At 33.5% G+C, this 25,903-nt stretch overlaps 3 protein-coding genes and 1 non-coding gene across 6 annotated transcripts; 1 reads left to right on the top strand and 3 right to left on the bottom strand.

Annotated features, from left to right (window-relative positions):
- Positions 1-1,964: 1,964 nt before the first annotated feature.
- On the top strand, positions 1,965-14,119 carry SETH5 (transducin family protein / WD-40 repeat family protein). 2 transcript variants are annotated; one of them, XM_068621635.2, is made up of 19 exons: positions 1,965-3,410; positions 4,294-4,605; positions 4,703-4,939; positions 5,025-5,142; positions 5,211-5,368; positions 5,506-6,139; positions 7,146-7,210; positions 7,347-7,448; positions 7,537-7,679; positions 9,267-9,322; positions 9,432-10,093; positions 10,197-10,387; positions 10,519-10,825; positions 11,124-11,411; positions 11,544-11,653; positions 12,199-12,523; positions 13,001-13,408; positions 13,498-13,738; positions 13,822-14,119. In XM_068621635.2, the coding sequence occupies exons 1-19, from the start codon at positions 2,031-2,033 to the stop codon at positions 13,845-13,847; spliced, it is 5,763 nt and encodes a 1,920-aa protein (XP_068477736.2). In that variant the 5' UTR covers positions 1,965-2,030; the 3' UTR covers positions 13,848-14,119. The 2 variants fall into 2 exon arrangements, with proteins under 2 accessions (XP_068477736.2, XP_090152666.1); XM_090296540.1 differs by lacking the exon at positions 1,965-3,410 and having other exon boundaries at positions 4,468-4,605; positions 4,728-4,939.
- Positions 14,120-15,617: 1,498 nt separating this feature from the next.
- Positions 15,618-15,691, bottom strand: TRNAC-GCA (transfer RNA cysteine (anticodon GCA)). The gene has a single exon. It is a non-coding gene; the product is annotated as a tRNA-Cys (tRNA).
- A 652-nt stretch (positions 15,692-16,343) lies between these two features.
- Positions 16,344-20,536, bottom strand: LOC137818937 (RNA-binding (RRM/RBD/RNP motifs) family protein). 2 transcript variants are annotated; one of them, XM_068622600.2, is made up of 4 exons: positions 20,062-20,536; positions 17,077-17,178; positions 16,680-16,985; positions 16,344-16,601 (listed from the first exon to the last, which is right to left on the bottom strand). In XM_068622600.2, the coding sequence occupies exons 1-4, from the start codon at positions 20,455-20,457 to the stop codon at positions 16,521-16,523; spliced, it is 885 nt and encodes a 294-aa protein (XP_068478701.2). In that variant the 5' UTR covers positions 20,458-20,536; the 3' UTR covers positions 16,344-16,520. The 2 variants fall into 2 exon arrangements, with proteins under 2 accessions (XP_068478701.2, XP_090152774.1); XM_090296648.1 differs by lacking the exons at positions 16,680-16,985; positions 17,077-17,178 and having other exon boundaries at positions 20,062-20,522.
- A 2,042-nt stretch (positions 20,537-22,578) lies between these two features.
- Positions 22,579-25,866, bottom strand: LOC137812450 (pyruvate dehydrogenase E1 component subunit alpha-3, chloroplastic). Its single transcript, XM_068614429.2, has 3 exons — positions 25,323-25,866; positions 23,793-24,573; positions 22,579-23,052 (listed from the first exon to the last, which is right to left on the bottom strand). The coding sequence occupies exons 1-3, from the start codon at positions 25,548-25,550 to the stop codon at positions 22,775-22,777; spliced, it is 1,287 nt and encodes a 428-aa protein (XP_068470530.2). The 5' UTR covers positions 25,551-25,866; the 3' UTR covers positions 22,579-22,774.
- Positions 25,867-25,903: the final 37 nt, after the last annotated feature.

Here is a 25,903-nt window from a genome sequence, read left to right on the forward strand (position 1 = left end):
GATAACCAAGAATAGCAAAGGGGGAAATAAAGATCAGAAGCGCACCAGAACTCTTCATTTGATATTACATAGTCAATGAAGATGAATATTCCTTGTTTAATGTGGTGCTTCAATGGAGCGCACGTAATCACAATGATGAAAGGGAGATTCTGATAAACTCTAATTGCAAATGAAAAAAGACAATGATTAAGCGTAAAAGAGAGAAAAACAGAAAAAAGAAAACACATAAAATTTTTATTCACTTGTATATTAGAGAGTAAAATACATGGTGTATATATAAAAAAAATACTAAGACCTAGTTGAAAGAGAAAATGAAAGTTAGGTCAAATAAACAAAATCCAATAACTTAAAACAGAAAAACTAAAAAAAAAAAATATATTAACAATTGTCAATTTCTTTTGTAACTTTGAATTTTTTAAGTTGGATTCCTATTTGATCTCATTGTTGAACTTAAACAGTGTCTTTTTTATTTTTATTTCAAAATATAAAATTGTGTCGTGTTCATATCTAATAAAATTTAGATTATTTAGGTTGATTTTTTTTATATATTTTATCAACATGTTTGAAAATAGAATAATTGATAAAAATAAAATAAAATATCTCTTTAGCATTAATAAATAATTACAAGTTTTTTTTTTATCTTTTAAATAGACACAAATTGCAAATTGATATCCAAAATCTGAAACACAAATTTTGTATGTAAATTTTTATTTATAATATAAGAGAAATAAAATAATATATTACATGCTCTAATTCATCTCCAAAACGAAGGTCATACAAAAGTCCAATGTTTTAATATAAATTTGTCTATTTTTTTTATATATAACTTCAATTTCATTTACTTTAGAATCATGCATAATATTTTTTTCTATGTAATTATATAACTCTACTGATAAAAGGTTGGCCAAATATGAGACTTTCTATATTCAAATAACATATCAATTATAAAAGTTTGCAAGAAAAATAAATAAATAAAAATCATTGCTTACCTATTGTGATACATATTCATATATGGAATTTCGTAATATTTTTCAGACTTAAAATCATAATCAACACTATACAATACAATATTTTGCAAATGTATTAGAATTTGACCAACAATGTTTTAGTGTTAAAAAATAACTGTGTAAATATGGAATGATAGAATGAATAAACATGTAATTATATATAGATTATTAACATAGTTAACATTTGCAATTGCAACACAAAACATAATAATCCATATATTGTATACTAATTGCAATAATAAGATACATTACATTTCATTAATACACACTAAAATTGTTAAGATTAGTTTAGTTAAATTTGATAAGGTTCTTATACAATTTAATTTTGTCATATTGTTTAATTTTTTAATTTTCTACTAAGACTAATTTGTCTACAATAGTCATCTTTGCAGCGTTTCAACTCAATATAAATAAATAATATTCACTTATCTTCTTTATTTATTTAAATATGTTTTAAGGAAGTTAGTTACGGTAATTATGTATTATCTTCTTTATTGATTTAGATACGTTTTAAGAGAGTTAGTTACATCATCAATTATGTTGTATCTTCTTTATTTATTTAGATAAGTTTTAAGAAAGTTAGTTATGGTAATTATGTAGTTTCTTCTTTAAATGTGTAACTATTTTATCATTTTTACAAATTTTATCATTTATTTATTTTCCTTAGCTTATTATTATATTTTTTACTTTTACATATTTTACCAATTCATTATTGTGTTAATGTTAAAAAAAAGATACAGCTCCAAACAATGATGATATGATTATAAGATTGCTTTATTACTTTTAATATGTTATTATTTTATTAAAAATACAATACATTAATAAAATATATAAAAAAATTGTATGACAGAATCATGAAAGTTAATGGTAAATATGTAGTTATTATTTTTTAAATATATACTATTTAAAAAAAATCGAGACCTAAAACTATGTAAAGTTTATTTTTCTTCTCTAATTGTATATTGAGTTAAAATAATAAAGGAACATTAGACTTGTGCGTATCGTCGTTGGGCACACACCACCATGGAGCTTGACATCCGTTCACTCCTCAACTCCGCCACCTCCGCCACCTCCGCCACCTCCGGTTCCTCCTCCGACACCGACGACGAAGCTCCCCACCGCACCATCGATGATATTCTCAACGACTGTGACACTTCATCTTCCTCAACCTCTCCACCTTCCTCTCCATCTCACTCCCTCTCTTCACTCCCCAATTCCCATCCTCAAAACCCCACTCTTCAACCAAAACCACTCCAACCCGCACTCGATTCAATTTCTCGGTTCAAACCAGCCGAATTCGCTGACCGCACACGCGTTTCGCGCCCGTTCTCTTCTCTATTACAAGGCGTGCGGTCCAATGCGAAGCCGGGCGCCGCGCTCGCGGCGGCTGCAGCGGCGTCTCGATCCGTTCCTACGCCGCACGCGGCGGCGATCATTTCCAGGAGGAAATCTGCGGCAGCAATCAGCACCGAGTTGAGTTCGATCGTTGCCGCCGGCGACGATTATTCCGATGTTACTTCCAGAGGCGAATTGGGCGAGCCTAGCGAGAAATTCGATCCTGTGCCGCGGAAAATCGAGACTCAGTCTGGTGAAAGTGCTTCTGTTAACAGCGAACGTGTTGATAGTGATGCAGAAATTGCCAATGATGTGAAGGCTGGTAGTGCCGCTGACAATCAGGTGCATAGTGATACTGATAATGACAATGGTGATGGTGATGGTGATGGAAATGGCTATTGCAATGATTCTTCTATAGTGACTGAGGAGAATTGGAATTTAGATGAGGTTGACGGTGATCATGGGAAGGATATTAATTCTGCACCGTTTGATGAAGACAATGATGATCGTGACTTGGATGGGAATGATGGTGCTTATGGGAGAATCACAGCTACGGATTCTGCTGTGGAAACAGAAGAAATGGAGAATAATGGTGGCAGTACTGTGGAAAATGTTAAGAATGAGATGAGTGGCGGCGGTAGTGACGAGGGTAGTTCACTGGGTGATGTTTCAGAGCTAGTGGAAGAGAGGCTTGAGGAATTGGAAAGCAGAAGGGCTGCTAAGAGAGCAGAGAAGAAACGAGAGTCTTCAATGAAACCACTTGAATTGGCTGAAGAACTGGAGAAGAAGCGAGCTTCAACTGGTTTGCATCTGGAAGAGGGTGCTGCTGCCCAGCCAATGAGACTCGAGGGCGTTCGAAGAGGGTCCACGACGTTGGGATACTTTGATGTTGATGCTGATAATGCAGTCACCAGGGCAATTTCGTCCCAAACATTCAGGCGTGAGCAAGGCTCTGGTCGAGCCTTGGCAGTTCATGCTAATTATATTGCAGTAGGAATGTCAAAAGGGCTCATTGTTGTCTTTCCCAGTAAATATTCCATTCATCATGCTGACAACACTGATGGAAAGGTTGCTTCCGATTTAATCAAACTCTCTTGATCTAGCTCAAGTTCAATGCTCAATTAATTATGGAAATTTAGTTTACATCCTTGCCTGCAAACATATACCCAGTCTGATATATTAAGGAATAAAAATAATGTAGTTCTTAGAATTTGAGTTTAGTGGTTAATTTAACTTCTCAAAACTGGTGAGACTTATTACACCGTTCACATCTTTTACCAGTGTTGTTAATTAGCCGCTATAAAACTCATTGGATTTGCAGACTTGATCCTGTCCGCTTCTGATCCATGATAGATCTTGATATGATCTTCAAATTTAGACTTAGGCTTAATTCAGCTCCAAACAAACTTATAAGGTGAAGAGCCTTATAAGCATTACTTAGGTCATGTCGCTAAGGCAATGTAGGACTAAACTTATCCTCCATTCCTAGTACTATGATTATGAAGGTTCTGGAGGCTTCAGTGAAGACAGACCGATGAGGCTGCAATTAAGGCCTGTCAGGAGTACCACAATTAAGATGACTTTCCAATAGTAATAGTATGTTTGTTGCTATCTTTTAACTTGATAAGTTTTTCTTTTAGATTTCCCATTAAAAGCTTATTCTATCAGATTGGACTGAAATATCTGAGGAATGAGAGAAAAATATGGAAATGCAAAGGATTTGTTTTTTTTTTTATAAAAATAAGGGATTAAACTACCTCACAAGAAAAAAACCCGCCTCCCCAACACACATGTACACATTATTAATGGTGTAGTATTAAGACACTCTTTAAATGATTACTAGACAATGACAAATCAGTAATGCTGATACTTATAATTTCAAGCATTTATGTGATTAACTTTTGGTATCAGCTCTAACATCATTTATCAATATATGCTGTTTACTTGTTAGATGTTGATGCTTGCTGTACAAGGTGATCGGTTGCGTGCTCCAGTGACATCCATGTCTTTCAATCAACAAGGAGACCTTCTTTTAGCTGGTTATGGTGATGGTCATCTAACCCTGTGGGATGTACAGAAAGGGGTTGTGGCAAAAGTTATTAGTGGCGAGCATACAGCCCCCGTAGTACATACCTTATTTTTGGGACAAGATCCTCAGAATACTCGTCAATTTAAAGCAGTTACTGGTGATTGTAAGGGTCTGGTTCTCTTGCACATTATCTCAGTTGTTCCTTTGTTTAGTAGATTCTCCATCAAAACTCAGGTATATAACATTTTTCGTTATAAAGGGGACCTGTGAATTAATTCAATATCCAAGCATCTCACATTTCTCCTATGTTTAACTTGGGTTAATCTTGTAGTGTCTTCTTGATGGGCAAAGTACAGGCTTGGTGCTTTCGGCTTCACCACTCCTTTTCGATGACTTCAGTGGAAGTGCTTCTCCTTTTTCTCAGGGAAACACCTCAGCCCCAGCCAGCAGTATAAGCAGCATGATGGGTGTTGTTGGCGGAGATGCAGGTTGGAAACTCTTCAATGAATCGTCTTCTTTGGTGGAAGAAGGTGTGGTTGTATTTGTAACCCATCAAACTGCATTGGTGGTATGGAAATCTGATGTTTGTTCTGGTTCAATGTTCCTATTTTGCCGTCATTTTTCCTTCATCTGTTCAGACTTCTTTGTTGTAGGTACGTCTGACCCCTACATTGCAAGTCTATGCTCAACTCTCTAGGCCAGACGGGGTTCGGGAGGGGTCTATGCCATATACTGCATGGAAATACATGACACAAACACATAGTTCTACTGGTACTTATTCATCTATCACAAACTATAATTGATGTTGACTTTTTTCTAAATAGTTATTGCTCTTGTAGAAAATATGTCTGCAGAAGCTATTGAAAGAGTTTCATTGCTTGCAATTGCTTGGGAACGTAAGGTTCTGGTTGCAAAGTTGGTCAAATCAGAACTAAAAGTATATGGAAGATGGTCTCTCGAAGGTGCGGCTATAGGTCTAGCGTGGTTGGATGATCAGGTATTACATCATCTTTTGTGCCTGGATATATTTGGCCACTTTTTTGTGTGTGTGGGTGTACGTCTTGTTTTCTTTCACACTTCCTTTTGTATTGCTTCTTTGCTATAAGGGTAGTTAAAAGATATTTTCTTGCTCAGATGCTGGAAGTTCAAACTTCAAGTGGACAACTGTATTTATTTTCCAAGGATGGAACTGTGATTCACCAAACAAGTATTGCCGTAGATGGCATTGGAGGAGATGATCTAGTCTCTTATCATACTCACTTCAACAATGTATTTGGAAATCCTGAGAAAGCTTATCATAACTCTCTTGCTGTAAGAGGAGCTTCTATTTATATACTTGGTCCAACACATCTTCTTATTTCTCGTCTTCTACCTTGGAAAGAGCGTATTTCTGTTTTGCGGAAAGCAGGTGACTGGATGGGTGCCTTGAACATGGCAATGACTCTTTATGACGGCCATGCTCATGGGGTTATTGACCTTCCTAGAACCTTGGATGCCGTACATGAGGCCATAATGCCCTTCTTGGTGGAGTTGCTTACATCATATGTTGATGAAGTGTTCTCCTATATTTCAGTGGCATTCTGCAATCAAATTGGTAAAGTGGACCAATCCAATGATTCAAATAGTAGAAGCAATTCAGTGCATTGTGAGATAAAGGAGCAATACACCCGTGTTGGTGGGGTTGCTGTTGAATTTTGTTGTCATATCAGACGGATGGACATTCTTTTTGATGAAATTTTCTCCAAGTTCGTGGCTGTTCAACAGCGAGGTAACTCGTTCTCTTAGCATTGTGTAGTATATTGTTAAGAGGGCCTCTCTTTTCATCTCACTTCTTGTTTTGATCCTTTTCAGCACTGGCATCAATTATTTCTTTTGGTTAACAATTTAGTTTGGTTTTATAATGCAGAGTGAACAAAACTAATTCATTGTAAATTTGTAATTTAATGTTGATAAAAGTTCATTCTTTACAAATCAAAACGAAAGCGTAATCATAGAACATCTTCTAATATATTTGGTTATTCTAAATTTTCTCTCTCCATGATTGAAACGGATGCTTTGTATTTTAAAATATATAAAAACTGAAAGTATTTATTCTTTGTATAATCTTCTTCCTCTGGCAATTAGTGTAATCTATTGTGAGCTAATTAATGATATCTCAGTAAAATATTCATGATCACATGGCATAAAATATTTTGTTGAAAATCATATCCTTAAAGTAAAACCATTAAAAAGGTATTGTATCTAGCAATACCTCTAACACTTGATCTATTCTATATCTGGTTAATGTTCTTATTTTGCGCTTCTATTTATCTTATTCTTACTTAGCCAAACCATCTTAGATGCAATTCTACATATATTTCTCAATGGTTCAATCTGTGTTACTCCCACTTTCTCTTTGATGCGTTTATTTGTGATCATAGCCAATGCATTCTCTTCTTTGGAACATCAAGCTTATGCTCTTATTGGCACTTTACTTCCCAAATGCCAAACATTAAGCCGTAAACAAAGATCTTAAAAGAATCATAAAAGGAAATTAATTGAATATTCATTTGAAATTATTGCATTGTTGTCAACAGTTTAATTCTCGTACTTTTCTTTGATTAATGGTTGCATGGTTAAATGGATATTGTACTAAAGCTATTTTTCACAATTGATTATTGAGATTACTTGCACCAGGAAAGATGAATAGTTTGTGTGAACACTCTTACATTATTAATGCAGTCTTTTCCAACTTCAAATGGATAACAGTACAAATACTTAATAATTTTTTCCAGAAACATTTTTGGAGCTTCTGGAGCCATATATTTTGAAGGATATGCTTGGATCTCTACCTCCTGAGGTATTGGATTATGTCAAGCTTTTTTGACACTGATGCTACATTATCTATATTACTTTTTGACTTTCAAATTTATATTCTCGATTGTTAGTTCTTACATTATTATTTTCCATTTTATGTTTTTCCCACTTTTGTCCAGATTATGCAAGAACTGGTAGAGTATTATAGTACCAAAGGGTGGTTACAGCGGGTTGAGCAATGTGTCCTTCATATGGATATATCATCCTTGGATTTTAATCAGGTTCTTGTTAGATCTTCTGAAGCGTGTTTTCTTGCCATTAATTTTTTATTGGCATAACTGTCAAATGGTTAATTTGATACCTTTTTAGGTTGTCAGATTATGCCGGGAGCATGGACTTTATAGTGCCCTGGTGTATGTCTTCAATAAAGGATTAGATGATTTTAGGGCACCTCTGGAGGAGCTGTTTGCTGTATTACAAAATAGCCAAAAGGAAAGTGCTACAGCACTTGGGTATGTTTCCTTTCTCCTTATTATTCCAGTATCCTATTTTTCTTTCTCCATATCCATGTATTATTTGTGAATTCTAAATCATGGCAAAAGGCATAAGGCATTATGGATTTGTAAAATTTGTGGATTTTATTTGTCTTCTCAAGTTAAAAAATATGCCAACTCACTGGAGAATGCCGATATGATGAGTGTAACTATAGTAAGAGAACAAACTGAGATGGTGGCAGTGCTAGTAACCTAATAAATAATGGGGGAATCTCTCTAATGCATTCCTAGTCCCACTAATCTAAATTCCCATGGAAAAGATAAAGAAAAAAGAAAAAAATACCAATTCTATTCACCGGTATCCAATAATTACAAAATACAGAAAATGTACTTGAATCTGAATGAATTTATAACTATGTGCAACCTTTATGTCCAATGACCTTATTTGGCTCCAGTTCTGATCTTGCATTAAGCCTTTATAAACAATTTCTAGACATTAATTTTAATAAAAAATTGAATTGATTGTAATTTCTCCATGGCAGTCTCTATAGTCTGTACAAGAAAACGGATGACAGTTTATACACTAAGAAGAATTTAGAGAAACTGAGAATTGCAAGAGAAGAAAGATTTAAGTTAATGATTTTATGAATCTCTCAACAGATAGCTCAGCTATTTATAGTGCAGAGATTAGAAGCAGCTTTTGTAACTGTCTGTAACTGAAATGACACATTAGATAACTAACTACATCTGGCAAATACTAATCTATGACTTACAATAGAAGCTGAAACACTTAAAAGCTAATAGACAATCACATGAGGGTGAGTGCTGTCAGCAGCTTAGAACTCTGATTTGTATCTTAGATTGCAGAACTGGGACTTTGAAAGAGGCTTGGTGAGGACATGGGTAACTTACTCTTGAGTAGGAACATGATCCACAGTGAGAATTGAGAACCTTCTCCTGGTCAAAGAAAATATGTAGCTGTGTGTTTGGTCTGAATATTTTAGGAGAAGGATGGGAAGATTCAAGAGTGACAAAAGTGAGTGTCTATTTAGTAACTGTTGGAGATTCTACATCAACTAGAGATATAGCCAAAATATAGTATATAAGTAGGCTTACAAGCTGATTTTATAAGATTGAATTAGGCTTAAAATTCACTTTGTAAGATAGTATTAGAATCTATTCTAACAAGGTTTGTTAGGTCTATCATATCATTCGCTGTCAGATTGCTATCAAACCACCCACAAATGTCTAGTCCTATGCACGAGATGTCTAGTTCACAGTGTTACGTTGAAGATTTCATAATCACTAGAGATATGACCAAATTATATTATGTAAAGAATGCAAACCTTGACTTGAAATTTTGTAAAGTTGAATTAAACTTAAAACTAACTTTCTAAGAATAAGAGAAGTGAGAGCTCGGATAACTAACTTCAGCTGGCATAACTAACTATGGCTGACAAAGACTAATCTACTGCTTACAATAGAAGCTGAAACACTGAAGCTAATACACAATTCACTTACGCTAGTGAAAATTCTCAGTATCTTCTGATCTCATTAAAATTTTTTAAATATGTATTTTTTCCCTTCTGTCTCTCCTTTTAACAGGTATAGAATGCTGGTTTATCTCAAGTACTGCTTTACAGGTCTTCCGTTTCCACCAGGTAATATTTTTCCCTGTACTTTATAATCTTTTTTTTATTTCCTTTTCTACTATAAAAATATTCCAATAATACTACAAAATAGTCATTCATCTGTTGCATATAATTGTAGGCCGTGGAACTATTCCTCCCACACGGTTACCTTCTCTTAGAAGAGAACTTGTGGAGTTTTTGTTAAAGGACTCCTGTACTTCAAAATCTCAGACAACTTCAGACTTTGTGTCCAGAGGACCCCACTCAAATCTGTATCTTCTCTTAAAGTTAGACACTGAAGCTACGCTAGATGTTCTCAGATGTGCTTTTATGGAAGATGAAATTTCAAATGCCTGCTCATCTTCACCGGATTCAACCAATAAATCTTTAGAGGAAGCAAAAAAAGAAGATAATGCTATTGAAACTCAAGATGCTTTGGTTCAGAACACAATTGATGCTCTCATTCAAATAATTGATATGAATATTGTTCAGAATGATACAACCTTTAGTAGTTGTGAAGATGGGTTGATAGAAGAGTGGCCTTCCAAGGACATAGGTTATCTATTTGAGTTCATTGCATATTATGTTGCTCTCCAAAGATCTAAAATTTCAAAGGGTGTGCTATGTCAGATATTGGAATATTTGACATCTGGTAGTCACTTGTCTACCAATATTTCTGTTCATGGTCCAACTCCAAAAAATAGAGAGAAGCAAGTACTAGCACTTTTGGAAGTACTTCCTAAATCAGACTGGGATCCGTCATTTGTGCTAGATTTATGTGAAAGAGCCAAATATCATCAGGTAGGTATATTGTTCATTTTGACGATACTGTCTTCAGAAGCACAGTGATACCAAATATACACTTTTTATCTGATTGAGTAATTTTACCCACCTTTTTTTTTAGGTTTGTGGATTGATCCATAGTTTCAGACATGAATATGTGGCTGCATTGGATAGTTATATGAAAGATGTAGATGAGCCTATTCATACCTTCTCCTTTATTAATAAAGCATTATCACAGTTGACTGACAATGACCTTGTAGCATTTCGATCAGCAGTCATACTGCGAATTCCTGCATTGGTTGAACTTAGCAGGTAATCCTCGTTATTAGATTTACTCTAATTGGTTGGATTCTTTGCAGGTTATGCAGCAATTATGATTTTTATATTTCAATTTATGTAACCGGTCATCTTAATTTACATTTACTCTATTTGGTTGCCTTTAGGGAGGGTGCCTTCCATGTGGTTATCAGTCATTTTAGCGAAGAAAGTTCCCATATCATAACTGAACTTCACTCTCATCCAAGAAGCCTTTTTCTTTACTTAAAGACACTCATTGAGCTTCACTTATTTGGCACCCTAGACTTGTCTAATTTGAGAAAGGATGACACTATGAATCCCCTTAACGGAAGGCAGGTTAAGGATCACCCTGAAGGAGTCAGAGATTACTTAGAGAATATATCCAATTTCCCCAAGTACATGCGGGAAAAACCAATTCATGTGCCTGATGATCGTATTGAGCTTTACCTTGAGGTGAGCTTTTGTACCAATGCCTTTGCATGCGATGCGAGGACTAATTTCATTTTTTAATTTTGTTCTTTTTGCCATCTAGAACTGACTGTTAATGTGGTTAGTGGTTACTTTTTTCTATCTCTTAAAACTTCATGTCTCATGGGATTGGAGATACAGGCATCATTTCTCTTTTATTTATTTATTTATTTGGTATTTATCATTTACATCTGTTTTAAATTGTTTTTCTGTATTGAGGGAATTCATTGCTGTAATTGTAGCAGGAACTTAGTTTTTTTCTTCTCATTATTTAATATTGCAGTTATTATGCCAATACGAAGGTCATTCAGTTCTGAAGTTTCTGGAAATGTTTGATAGCTATAGAGTTGAACATTGTTTACGTCTCTGTCAAGAATATGGCATTATAGATGCAACTGCATTCTTATTAGAAAGGGTTGGCGATGTTGGTAAAGCTCTTTCACTTACACTTTCTGATCTAAATGATAAATTCGTTGAGCTTGATGCTGCTGTGGAAGCTGTAGTTTTAAACCATCGCAGAGTTGGTTCTTCCCGTGTGGAAGTATTCGACACTATTTTAAGAACAAAGGAGGTTTGTCTATCTATTCCTGAAATTATAACATTTTAATGAAGCTCCAAAGATGCAAGTATGCTTTGATTGGTGTACTTGTATGTTTGTATCTATTTGGTGACCTAATACTTTTATTGGTTACTAATCCAATAGGGAAGTGACATCCACAATTTATTGCGTGCCTGTATTGGTCTGTGTCAACGGAACACCCCTCGTCTAAATCCTGAGGAGTCAGAAGCACATTGGTTTAAATTACTTGACTCGTGAGTTTGATATCAATTTAATTTTCCTTCATTTCATTTTTTTTTATTTACTAATTTGTTTGAGCCTTAATTACTTGAGTCCTCCCCCCCCAAATAATTTAGAGTTAGGCTTAAAATATAGTATATAAGTAGAGAGCAACCTCATTTAGTAAAATTGAGTTAGACTTCAACTGAAATGTGGATTTCTAGTTTTTCAATTTTCTTGCTTGAGAAATCCAGTTCTCAGTGTGAGCGAGGTAGGTTGGAAATTCTACGTTGACTGAGGTATGACCAGAATATAGTATAGAAAGCACAGCTCTTCTTTTAGTTTTACCCATAAAAAAAGAGAACATCAGTGCTTTGTTTTTTCATTGTTGTGACAGTATATGTTTTCTTTTTAATGTAAAAATGGGTAAAACAAGAAGACTTTTTTACCGTAAGGTGACAGATTTCTATGGTTGTACAGTAATAATTAAATGTCTGAAGAACAGGCTCTCCTAAATTTGTGTTCCTGACATTTGGAAAATTTCTATGTTAATTACCATTTTCCTTTGATTGAAATTCAGGTTTTGTGACCCATTGGTCGATTCAAATGATGGAGCATATGAGAGTGAAAATTATTTTGGAGTGCTAGCTGGATCGGCAGATTCACAACAGGACAAGGACACCTATAAAAGCAGCTGGAAAATTTCAAAGTCCCGAAATGGTCATATATTGAGAAAATTGCTATCACAGTTCATTAAAGAGATTGTAGAGGGAATGATTGGTTTTGTTCACCTTCCGACAATCATGTCTAAACTTCTGTCTGATAATGGTAGTCAAGAATTTGGTGATTTTAAACTTACAATATTGGGAATGCTGGGAACATATGGCTTTGAAAGAAGAATTCTGGTAAGGTTAACTTGTTCAAATTTTGTCTGTTTATATTTTTAATTTCACTGGTCAAGATTTTTGAAGTGTATTATTCTTCATACTATCCAATTAAAATTGATTGATTGAAGTTTTAAATAGTCTAGTCAAAAAGTGCTGTAAGAAACACGACAAGATTCATTCAAGCTAAGTTCTTACTCTATAATCTTTTTGTATTTGTTAAATTCTTTGGGAGATAAAATTTTGTTCTAAACTTGCTCCCGTACATGATATTTACTTTGATGTATTGTTTCTCTGGATGTGTTAACTAGTGACATTTCTGAGAACAAAGTGAACTTTCTTAAGAAGACATGTAAAAATAACTTCAATATAAATTGATTGACAAATAACCGTTCTTCTTTCTAGACAGTGAAAGATAATTTTTAATTTCCTCTTCATTCTTAAGGGGTTTTATGTATTGTCTTGTGTCTGTTCTCATGTTGCTACTTCTGCACTTAGGATGCTGCCAAATCGTTAATAGAAGATGATTCGTTTTATACAATGAGTTTACTCAAGAAAGGGGCCTCCCATGGATATGCTCCCAGGAGTCTCGTGTGCTGTATTTGTAATTGCCTTCTTACAAAGAACTCTGGTAGCTCTGGAATTCGGATTTTCAACTGTGGCCATGCAATTCATCTCCAATGTGAAGTTTCGGAAATTGAGGCACCAAGCAAAGGATCTTCGTCGGGATGCCCTCTATGCATGCCTAACAACAAATTCCAGCAGTCCCGAAACAAATCAATCTTTGCAATGAATGGCTTGGTCAATAAATTCTCATCAAAGCGCCAGTATCCCCATGGAAGTACCATCCATCCTCGTGACAGTGATTTGACAGAGAATATGTATGGACAACAACATATATCACGGGTAAATGTTAATCAAATCTCTGTATAATCCCATCAATATAATGGCCTTGTACAACTTCCATCACATTTATATTGAATCTTCTTCTGCAGTTTGAGATCTTGAGCAACCTGCAGAAAAATCAGAGATTTATGCAAATAGAAAACTTGCCTCAGTTGAAGCTTGCCCCGCCTGCTGTGTACCATGAAAAGGTAAGTAAAGTTGCAAACTTTCTTACCGGCGAAAGTAGCAATAGTTCTTCTGCTATTGAGAAACAAAGTCGAAACAAGCAAAACCGGGAGCTAAGAGTTAAGGGTTCATCAATTAGATTTCCTTTGAAATCAAGTATATTTGGTGAGTAATGTTATTTAAGAAAGGAAATTATGGTTTCTCTTTAGTAATGCCTAATTCTGACACAAGGGAAAACTTGTCTGCAGGCAAGGAGAAGACAAATAAGAGGTGACTAACTTTTTTTAGAAAAGGCAACAGTGTAGGCAGAGAGAGATCAAGCACTAACAACTGTACAGACTAACAATATATATCTTCAGTCTAGTTCAACCCATTCTTATTCTTTTATATTTTATTTCTCTCCTTAATGTATATTTTACTACCTGTTCTATCTGTTTTTATTATACACAAAGTTCTGTATGTACGTGTACAAATAGAAAAGCCATTTTAGTGAGTTTGAGATATTGTAATCCTACCATGAGCAGACATCCTCCTCTTTTCTCTTTCCTTTTCCCTCTTTTTTTTTTCTGCTCTGTTGATTTGTTTTCTTCCTCCTCTCTCTCTCTCTTTTTAAACAAGCATCATTCATTTTCTTTCCCGCACCATGTAGTTTTTATATTGGTGATGATTATTCAGCCTGAGTTTCACATGAACAAAATGTCCTAAAATGCTCAAGTTGTGTGATATTTTTTTTTCTTAGAAGCATCGAGGTATATATATACACACACACTGGTACTTTGACCCTTTTTGAAGGGAGTTTAACATTCATTAATAAAAACAATTTTACATTATATAAAAATATCACAGTAATATATACAAATACCATAAAACTAAATATATTATTTTTTGAGTAAAATAAACTTGTGTATATAATAATGAGCACAAAGTTGTGGTATGGTAAAAGAAATGTTGTATTAGAGGTTATGAAATATTAGATGTTATATTTTATAACTTAATTGTTTCACTTTTTTTCAATTTATACATTTAATTTATTTATATAGTCATGTGAATGTGTTTTTATATTTGAATATGTTAAATTTTGATTCTGCAGTATCTTTATGTTTGTAGAAGACATTATTTTGTAGTATACGGTGGAGAAAAAAACTTTATTTTACAATTTTTTAATTTAATTTTATTTCAAACAGTTTAAAAAACTAATTCATTAATATTTTACAATATTGATTAGAAGAAATAAATCAAAAGATAATGACAATCTTTTTATTATATTATTGATTAGAAGAAATAAATCAAAGATAATGACAATCTTTTTTTTCCAAATGTAAGATACTAAAACAGAATATATTATAAAAAAAATAACGTAGAAGTATAGAATTCAAGTAATTAAAAAGAAGTGAAATAAAATAAATTAAAAGAATGATAGTAGTTATTACTAAAAAAAATCTTAAATAATTTTTAATAAATATATATATATATATATATATAATTATTTGTCAAAATATTTTTAGACAACATTTTTGAAAAACTAAAGTTGATGATTTAAATAACTTTTATAATTAATTAAATTTTTCAAAAAGAAAAATTGGTAAAATATTTTTGGTAAAGAAAATTTAAATTTTCTTATTTAGTTTTATAAAAATAATTTTAATATTTGTGTATTGTAAGTAGTATATTTTGTTTGTTAAATTTAATTTAAATTTCACTTTCTATTTTATTTTATTTTTTTCTTCACAAAAAATGTTGTATATAATGGGGCAAAATTAGGAGCAACTTGCAATTCGGAATTGTAGGTAGTTTAAGTATCGTGTATACTTACGGAATATAAATAGTAAAGACGTAATATTTTGAGGAATTTGTATTCTGCTTCTATAATTTATCCTATATGTTCATAAATTCATATTATTAAACACATGATAAATGTTTATTTGCAAAAAATGCTCCAGGCATAAAATATTTATAATATTCTGCTTCTAATAACTATGAATTTTTTGGGTAAAACATAATGAAGAAATATTGTAAAAATAATGTAAAATTAATGTAAAATTAAAGGGCCCCCAACCGGGTTCGAACCGGTGACCTCTTGATCTGCAGTCAAATGCTCTACCACTGAGCTATGGACCCATTGGTTGCTAACTAAAGACATAACATTATATAGATATATTCATATGATTTAACAACTTTAAGCTTTTATAACAGTGTCGCTCTTCTAGGTCAAGGTTTAGGGTTTAATTTTATAAATCACATTATGTCTAAATTAAAAATCCTCCATATTTATTTCTTAACAATTTTTCTACTGATTGAACTAAAAGTTGTCACACGATTGCGTCATTTAAAATTGAGGGATTTAATAGTAAGACTAAATTGAATAAAATAAATAAATGGTGGACTAAAAAATAATTAATCCAAACAAAATGAGGTTCACCGGTATTTTCGAATAATATTAACACCTATTTTTCAAAAATCCTAAAAAAATCTTTCTTTTATTTTAAAAGTAATATATTATCATTTTTTTTTACATTACACATGCTCCTTCTAAGTTTTAAAAATAATATTCCACATACATATATCTCATAAGAAAGACCATTCTAACAATGAAATAAACATAGGTCCAAGAATACTTCGAACAAATAAAGGTAAAGATGTGTCATTATAATTTACTCAACAAATAAACTTGAATCTTTTACCAAGCATATTTTCACAATAACTTTTACTTTTAGACACGTAGGGTAAGAAAATATTAAAAATAATTGACTTCTTACTATTCAAAGATCAATTTAACTCCATAACAATGCTTTGATATTACTCATTGCAATTTGAAATACAAGAAAAATATAATAGAATGAATCCATATTTTGCTGAACTGTTGCAGTAATAGGGTCCCCACAAATATGCCTCAGCTATACACACTAGAAATCTTTCTCCATGTGAAAAACCAAAATTGCTGCCATTGTTATGCAGACAATGAAGCTTCAGTTAAAGGTTCGGTCCTCTCAACACCCTCTTTAACTATTAGTGTTCGACCATAGAATTCCTGCAAGAAAGATCAAACTAAGCAACAAACAGTAACAAAAATGAAACAAAATCATAAAGTGGTGGAAGAAGATTTTACTGTTCCATTGAGAGACATTGCTGCATCACGTTCCGCCTCTGATTGAAAGGAGAGAAAGGCATAGGCTCGGTTTTTCCCTTGTTTAAAATCAAACAGTACTCTAAGACTAACTATATTTCCAAATCTGCTAAACAGATCTCTCAACAGTTCAGGTCTGATGTTCTTAGGAAGATTGCCAACATACAACTTATGAGAAGATTCATAGTATAAGATTCTCTTGATGGAAGAGTTCACTTTATTGAAACCCCTCCTTTTAGAATTCACCTCAATTGAAAATCTAACCCTCATTTCGCGCCCACCAACATCCTTCACTCAAAAACAGAAAAAATCAAAATCAAACAGGTAGGGCATATTGATTCTAATACAAGCAAGGGAGAGACAGTTTCACAATACTAACTGATCCATCCAACGTAGCAACTGCACTTCTTGCTGAGTACATAGATCCCAGTGTCACGTAACCACACCCCTTACTTTCATTACTCTCATCATCCCGACAAACCTGAAGTAAAATGGTATAATATTAAGAAGTCGACTTTAAACCTTTATAAAACCGAGTATAAGATTTGGATCTACTTATATATATATGTAGCACGGACACAAACACTTCTACGACACGGACACGTACACAGAAATACGTAAAATTTCTAAAATGTAGGACACGGGACACGGAACACGGATCTATATATTATACAATTATGAATTATATAAATTGACAATAAAGATTTATGTGCACAAGTATGTTCCAGATTATTTTTTGGAATAGAAATATGTTTTTCATGACTGGTTCACAAGGATTTGTTTCTTATTTTTATAATCATAATAAAAATATATACAATAAGTCTGAGTTTTTAGAAAATTAATGTATTTTTTCTTTTTAAAATTGTGTTAGAACCGTAATAGAATTGTCAAAAATCTAATAAATACTTTTTGAATTAGACACTTTACGGATACATATTCTACAAGTGTCATACAAGTGTTGGTGCCCGATATCAGATACCGACATATCATTTAAAAAGAGTCTCCGAACTTCTTATTATATACTATGAAATGTTGTTATATCAATTCCACTTTTGATCTCCAACATAGAACACAATAAAGACAAAACCTAATGATTCCAAATTCTCAGACATAATACTCACCATCATTCCTGAATTCTTGATTCAGAATTCAGATTATAATGATAAAGACTTGAAACTTTGCTTTATAATACAAATCTTGTAACCTATTACAATTCTTCCCTGTGTTACACTTGTCGGACACTCCTAATTAGGTGTTTGATTACAAGATTATATTTAACTAGCTAGACACTAGGACAAAATTAAAACTTATAATGCATATTTTGTTGTCAATATGTATTATATATATATATTGAAGAAGAAAGCGAACCGTTGCAGTGCACATTCCGCAGAGTCGCAGAGTCGTTGCAGATCGACGGACACCGCGAGATCTCCTCCGATTTTTCCGGCAATCCGTTTCTCCACTCGCTTTCTGTTTTAAGTTTGTGCCTTTGAGTTTGAAAGGGTTTTTGGAACGTTGCAAGACCTGTTCCACGGTCTTCCTTCTGTTGTGGTGGCCTTCCGCCATTTCCGGCGCGTCTCCAGCGTCACCTCCGAACCGCCGGAACAGCTTTCTCCATATCCCCTTTTTCGTGGGTTTTGAGATCCTCTGACAAAACCCCTAGGGAGAAAAATGATTTTAGAAACATCGAGGGGAATGGGACTTAAGCCACTCGCAAACAAACAAGTGATGGAAACCCAACCTTTGTGATTGGAGATCCCATGAATAAGGTTCATATGGGTAAAAACAAGTCACTTGTTAGTTCTGCTAGCACTAAAATTGATTTTAAATCAATTTTGTCCATTCCTATGGTGTGTGTGAAAGTGCTAGATACTGCATTATCGAGAGGATAAACTTTGTGGTTAAAATTCAGAGGTAAAAGAGTTTTAACGATTTACAAAGTTTTAATGATTTTCATATCCCTTATGGGTGGTGTATAATTTGCAATATACACTTGATGAAATCACCTATATGAGTGTCAAGTGGGGCCGCTTGCATGAGATCTTGGCAAGATCTCTATAGCACTCATGAATACCGGGCACGCGCATGGCCTAGTAGCGCAACACAGCGATAACAGCAAGTAATGTGGGGGTGTATTGTGATTTATAAACCTCTAACACATACTAAGTGTCTTGGTTCATATAGCTTGCTATACCAACTACACTATGTGTTACGTTCATCAATCTAAGACTGGTTTATATAGCTTGCTATACCAGTTCTGATGCATTACATCTTAGATAAACCCAAAATTTCCTTTTTTTTCTTCTTTTTCTTTCTTCTGCAATATGTGGGGGATTGTTGTCAATATGTATTATATATATATTGAAGAAGAAAGCGAACCGTTGCAGTGCACATTCCGCAGAGTCGCAGAGTCGTTGCAGATCGACGGACACCGCGAGATCTCCTCCGATTTTTCCGGCAATCCGTTTCTCCACTCGCTTTCTGTTTTAAGTTTGTGCCTTTGAGTTTGAAAGGGTTTTTGGAACGTTGCAAGACCTGTTCCACGGTCTTCCTTCTGTTGTGGTGGCCTTCCGCCATTTCCGGCGCGTCTCCGGCGTCACCTCCGAACCGCCGGAACAGCTTTCTCCATATCCCCTTTTTCGTGGGTTTTGACTTCTCTCCTTGCCTATAAATAAGAGGCACGAGAATGCTCAAAGTACACTGGTTTTTTCGGCACATCGATCTCCTCTTCTTCTTCCTCACAGCACTCACCACCGTGCCTTCTTCTTCCTTCTCCATTTTTTCCCTTCTCATTTTCTCTCACCTCATTATCCTATTATTATAATTTCTGGGTTCTTTTTGGGTTTTACTTTTAAAAGAAGAGAAACTTGCTAGTTCTGATCCTCGGAAATTACCGGGAAGTTCCTGTTGTATCCTGGGGGACTTGCGGAATACACCGCGGATAAGTCCTTACGGACAGTGATTACTCACGCCTCGGGAATTTATTTTTGTGTTCGTTTTAAAGCCAAATATTTCTACATATTTAAAAAAGAAAATTTGCTATTTATGGTGTATAATGCAACCAAAAGAATAAGTGAAGAACCAAATGGAAGAACCTGTGGAAGTGTGAACCCAGCATATCAATAATGAGAAGAACATAAAAATAGCTTTATTCACAATTTAAAAACACCACCTTATTTCATGTTTCGGAAAACGCTGTAAAAGAAAACTGAAGTTAGAAACAGCATTTTTTAATTATTTTCCTTCGGATGATACATAAACTAAAATTAAAAACAAATTTTTTTCCTGAATAAATTGTACGAGCTAATGAAAAAACAGAAATTGAAATTGAAGAAAGAAAAGAAAGAGAAGCTAAGAGGGTAACCTCCACAGCTAGAATGGTCCCATATGGCCTGAACATGTCAAGCAAGTAAGCTGCATCACAGCTTCTGGGGAGGTTGCACACGTACACTTCACACGATTTTCCAAGCTTTTCGTTATCTTCTTCGCCCCCAAAAACATCACCTTTTTTAGGGTAAACAGATTCTTCTCCATAAATCCTTTCTTCAACCACCTCCCTAGTTTTCCTCAGCGGAGAGAAAGAAGAAGACGATGAAGAAGGTTCTAGAGATGTACGGGAACGCCTTGGAAGCCCGAAATGTAAAACGAATCGTTTCACTTGCGGTTTGTACAGTTTGAAGGGTAGCAAAGAAGAAGAAGAAGAAGAAGAAGAAGATGAAGAAGAAGAGGGTGTAACAAAGGTGTGAATGGAGTGTGGCATTTTTTTTGGTTTTGCTTTTATCCACACAAAAGGAAAGGGTGAGAAGTTCAGTAGATAGAAGAACAGAGGATAACAAATTAAAGTTATATAAAATATACAGAATGAAAACTAAAATCTAATTTGAAATTTTGATTTAATTGAAAAAAACAATGTTTTTTTAGTGATAATTTATGAATATTTTATATGTACCTATTGAATTAAAATATTAAATGTTATTTAGGTTTAAATATGTTAGTGATTCTTTTATCATTTTAGTTTATTGCCATTTCATCAGACATACACTACTACTATCAGGTAGCATCAGATATTACACTGACATAACTTATGTTATTACTTAAAAAGTTTAATATCCGAAATTTAAAATAATAAAATTTTATAGAAATTTATTAATATATTTACTGTAAAATTATTTTTATAAATTAATATTTATTATTTTATGATATTTTTGTAATATGATATCATTTATACAAAATATGTATTTTTTGAAATAATTTTTAACTTTTTTTATTTTACACCTAATTTTATATTGATTAAATTTTTCAATTTTTGTTAAATTAGGTTAATATTTTGATTTTTTAAATTAAAGAGTTATAGTTTCTTACTTTTTGTAAAACATAATAACTGCGAATGGTGTCCAAATTTAAACATAAAATAATTTTGAAAATAGCAATATTAAATAAGATTATGTCAGTGAAAAGAACATAAGAGCTTAAATTATATTTTTTTTTAAAATTGCACTCAATTTGTTTATTTTAAAAATATTTTGAAAAAAAATTGTTGAAGAGAAAGAAAAAAAAAAGACTATGCATATTGATTTTTCTCAACACCAACACTACCAACAATAGTTCTTAAAAACTTCTAAATTTTACTAAACGGACCAAAATAATAAAATTTTATACTAATAAAATCAAAATGAGTAGAAGATTTTTTTTTTTTTTGAGGATTAGTAACATAAGTATATTATAAAGTATATTATATAATATGAAAATCAGGGAGGATGGTGTTCTAGTCTAAAACAGAAAATATTATTTACTGAGATACCAAAGTGTCTTGCTCTTCTCAGTCAATCCATTGGAATTTGACTTATTGTTTATTTACAATTAAACTAGTAATGATTACATGTCTTTTAAATATTATATAAGGTGAAATAATTAATTTAAAATAAAACTATAAAAATATTAAAGCAAGTAAAATTTTGACTTAACATAAATATATGGATTTTTAAGATAAAAATACAAGTAAATAACACCTTCAATATAAAAGCATAATAGAATACATAAAAATAATAAATTGTTTCTCCCTACTTATTATTTTTTATTCATCAAAATAAAGTTGTGCTAGCAAAGGAAGAGAGTTTGTGTTGAAAAAGAATATTAAAAAATATTTTTGATGAAAAACAAAAGACTAATAAAATAAGCTTTTTAAAAAAAATTAAAAGTAGGTTAGTTTTTTAAAAAAAAAATCTCATATAACTTTTCTAATTTTCTTATATTTTATTTTGCGTATAAATTAATTTTAACTCCTAAAAGTATTTTTTTTATAAATTCATTTTTTTATCTATTTATTTTCATGACTAAGATCAATGTTTATAAAAAAATTCTTCACCACAATCAAATCTAACTTTTACACTCAGAGGTACACTCAATAAATAAATAAAAAGTAATTTATCTAAACAATTTATAATAAATATATATATAAAAATTACATAAATGATAACTTTTTATTATTAAAAATGACAGTTGATATTTTTTTATTAATAAAAATATAAAAACATTGATCAGTAAAGATCCGTTTAACATAGAAACCAAGAGTTCCATAAAAAACCTCTTACAAACAGTAAGAGTAATTTTGGACAATAATCTACCTATTTGTAGTGAGATATCGACAACAATTTAACATTGATTAGTAAAGATCCGTTTGGTTTTATATTGACATGATACAAACATGAACGCAAATAATGACATGTTTGGGTTTCGTCAATTTATAAGGAAACAAATTCGTATTTTTCGAAAAGATCCACAACAGAGAATAACACTGAGTGACTAGAAGCATTGATCATATCTATATTATTATACTTGTATGGGATTTCACCAATAAATTGATAGAAAGCAAGAGCAAAGAGAAACAACAAAAGTTTTATTATACACAGTTGGTGACATTAGTTCCACAAACAATGATAAATGTAAGACACATAAAGCCAAATTTCCAACCTAAAGAACAACTCTTGTTTATATTAAACATTGTGTAACATTTCATCACTAATTAAGCATGTGAAAAGAACACTCATACAAAACTGAAAGTTCAAAGAAATAAAAGATTAGACTTGAGCAGTGCCTTCAGTGAATTTTGGATCCTCACATCTATACTTTCCATCTGGTCCAATTCCAAAGCCTTTTGGATCAGCAAACACATTCTCCAGAAGCTGACTGCGGGGTGGAAGAGGGCTATTGTCTGCAAACTCAACTGCATCATCAAGAATCTCATCGATTTTCTTCTCTATGGCCTTCAGTTCTTGCTCACTGGCTAAATGGTTTTCAGCAAGGTATTGTTTCAGTGCAGTGATGGGGTCCCTAGCAGCATAGTATTCCTTCTCAGCTGCCAGAGCAGAAGAGAAATTATGTTTAGTAACTATTATGTCTTATGAGCACCACATACACAAACAAAAGACTTGATCTTACTAGTCATATGTAAGTAGAAAACAAAGTTATTATTTATGTGAACATCTTAAAAGAATACCCTTTTACCATGCTAGAATATATAACTAAGAAACAGAAACCATCTTATTTCAGTGTAATTTTAATGACATTAAGGCAGAAAAGAGGCCGCAAAAACAACTGAAACCAAACCAAACTAAACTATCAGAATATATATATACCCTTACACGAATTGGTTCAGCATTCAGACAAGTATTCTCCTTTAAATCAAGACCATTTTAATAATTCTGTGTATACTCTCAGCCAGGTTAATAACAACAGTAATCGTCTTCTCAATTCTACTACCATTGGCTTCAAAACTGTTAGTTTTTTTAATGATACTATGTACCTAAGGAATCAAAATGTATCAGCCAAGCCTAAACAAAGTTTAAAATCTTATTCCAAATTTGAGCATAATAACTAAAGTTTTGGTTGTTTAGGCCATATTTCTCTTCAGTAAGTATAATACCTCTTTACACTGTTAAAAAAAATTAGAATACATGGTCACCTCCATCAATTAATATCACTAATCTTAGACTAATCAACATTTGTAATGATTATAAGAAGTGAAAAGGAACATCAACATATACACTTCAAAAGTAAGAACTGTGAAGAGAAGATATTATCCAAGTAAATGCTCACCTGGGTCGCGAAGCTCATCAGGGTCAGCCAATGAATGTCCTCTAAATCTATAGGTCTCACATTCCACGAGAGTTGGTCCCTCTCCCCTTCTAGCCCTTCCAATTGCCTCCTTTGCCACCTCTCTGACCTTCAAAACATCCATCCCATCAACATGAACCCCTGGCATTCCAAAAGCTGGCCCTTTCTTCCATATCTGAGGATCTGAAGTTGCTCTGAGATGTGACATCCCAATAGCCCACAAATTATTCTCCACCACAAACACAATTGGCAATTTCCATAGAGCTGCCATGTTCAAGCATTCATAGAATTGTCCATTGTTACAAGTCCCATCTCCGAAAAAAGCCAGTGTCACCTGATCAGCATCTGCCTGATTCAGCACCTCCCTTCTGTACTTGCTCGAAAATGCAGCCCCAGTGGCCACTGGAATTCCTTCACCAATGAATGCAAAACCGCCAAGCATGTTGTGCTCTTTTGAGAACATATGCATTGAACCGCCCTGACCACGGCAGCATCCTGTTGCCTTCCCAAACAGTTCACTCATTACAGCCCGAGAGGAGACCCCCTTACTCAATGCATGAACATGATCTCTGTAGGTGCTCACTACATAATCCTCCTTCTTCAAAAGCTTGATGAATCCAGTTGACACAGCCTCTTGGCCATTGTACAAGTGAACAAAACCAAACATTTTGCCCCTATAATACATCTCAGCACACTTGTCCTCGAAGAACCTCCCTAGTATCATGTCTTCATAGAGCTCCAACCCTTCCTCTTTAGTAATAAGCTGCACTCACAGATCCAGACAAAAGCAATAATCTCAAAACACTTACTCCCAAACAAAAAATTCCAAACTTACATATATATTACCAGTAGTAGCACAACACCAAAAAATTTCATTAATCTGAACTTCTGCAGCCAGTTGGACAAATAACAAACAAATCTAAACCGACATAAAATAGGACAAAAATTAACCGCAACGCAATTCCATAGATGCTTTTTTTAGTAGCTTTTCAATCAGAATTGAAGTTTCACGTAGCTAATTCACTCGTAATTGAAGTTTCACTCCAATTCTGATTGAAGAACAGCACCAAATACACTTGTAGAACTGAATCTAAGTTTTGTGCTGTAAGATATACATATATAACCACAGTGTAACGAACCACGCATCTGAAAACAGCAACCCAAATAATAAATAATTAATAAAACATTAACATTTGAATCAAGCAGCTCATAACCAAAAGCGGATCCAATTCCAGTGAACTGAATTGAATGAAAAAATTGAGATTTTCAACCCAAACAAACTGTTAAGTAACAAAGTATCGTAAAAAGAATAAACAGCAAACCCACATAATAATTTATAAGAAAAAACATTAACATTTGAATCATCCATCTCAAAAATTCAACTGGGTCCAACTCCAATGAGCTAATTTGAGTAAAAAACGGAACTTTTTTTTACCAAACCCATGTCACAGAATCAATACCCATACAAAGAAAGCAGGGATTTTTGAATGAAGAAAGAAGGAGAAAGGGCACCAGATTGGAAGTTTGTTGGAGAAGAACAGCAGCAACAGGGGAAGAAGAACGAGGCTTGGCAGGAGCCCTGAAGCGAAGAAGCTTGCGAGTGGATCCAAGAAAAGAGGAAGAAGAAGGGTTGGCTTTGGAGTGATCGAAGGAGAAAGAGAGAGGCTTGTCATTGGATCTGGGGGTGGTGGAACTGAGAGGGAGAGGAGAGGGAGCAAACTTGGTTGCAGTGAAAGACATTTTGGTCTCCCTGCAACAAAAAGCCAAAAGGATTGGGTGTGAGGAATTGAAGCGAAAAGGAGCAGAAAAGTGGGGTTTATTATAGAAGAGAAGAGAAGTAGGAGAAACAATGTGGGAAGTGGAAGGGGCGGAGGTAACAAGGGAGTGATCCTTGGAGATAACCGTCTTTGAGGTTAGATTGAGGGACACTTGCTTTTGCCTATGTATGTTGTCTACTCTATGACTTAAGTGCAAACAAGTAATGAACACCACAAAATCCAACCAACTTTTCCTACATTCAGCCTCCTTTTTTTAATGACTTTTATGGCCATCTTCTACAAATGTCGTTTAAAGTTTTTTATTTAAATTAAAAA

This window comes from Phaseolus vulgaris, chromosome 10 (genome assembly GCF_051622355.1).
Source record: "Phaseolus vulgaris cultivar YP4 chromosome 10, ASM5162235v1, whole genome shotgun sequence".
Lineage (NCBI taxonomy): Eukaryota > Viridiplantae > Streptophyta > Magnoliopsida > Fabales > Fabaceae > Phaseolus > Phaseolus vulgaris.

Bases quoted from the DNA above. Each gene is read 5' to 3' on its own strand.
- LOC137812450 (XM_068614429.2), bottom strand. From the start codon at position 25,550: ATGTCTTTCACTGCAACCAAGTTTGCTCCCTCTCCTCTCCCTCTCAGT. The intron at 24,574-25,322 runs GTGCCCTTTCTC...CTGTGAGTGCAG, and splicing joins TCCAACAAACTTCCAATCTG to CTTATTACTAAAGAGGAAGG. The intron at 23,053-23,792 runs GTGAGCATTTAC...CTGCTCTGGCAG, and splicing joins TGATGAGCTTCGCGACCCAG to CTGAGAAGGAATACTATGCT.
- SETH5 (XM_068621635.2), top strand. From the start codon at position 2,031: ATGGAGCTTGACATCCGTTCACTCCTCAACTCCGCCACCTCCGCCACC. The intron at 3,411-4,293 runs GTTGCTTCCGAT...TTTACTTGTTAG, and splicing joins CTGACAACACTGATGGAAAG to ATGTTGATGCTTGCTGTACA. The intron at 10,826-11,123 runs GTGAGCTTTTGT...TTAATATTGCAG, and splicing joins GTATTGAGCTTTACCTTGAG to TTATTATGCCAATACGAAGG.
- LOC137818937 (XM_068622600.2), bottom strand. From the start codon at position 20,457: ATGCCACACTCCATTCACACCTTTGTTACACCCTCTTCTTCTTCATCT. The intron at 16,986-17,076 runs GTTAGTATTGTG...TTTTGAGTGAAG, and splicing joins TTGCTACGTTGGATGGATCA to GATGTTGGTGGGCGCGAAAT. The intron at 16,602-16,679 runs GTAAAATCTTCT...TCTTTCTTGCAG, and splicing joins CAATGTCTCTCAATGGAACA to GAATTCTATGGTCGAACACT.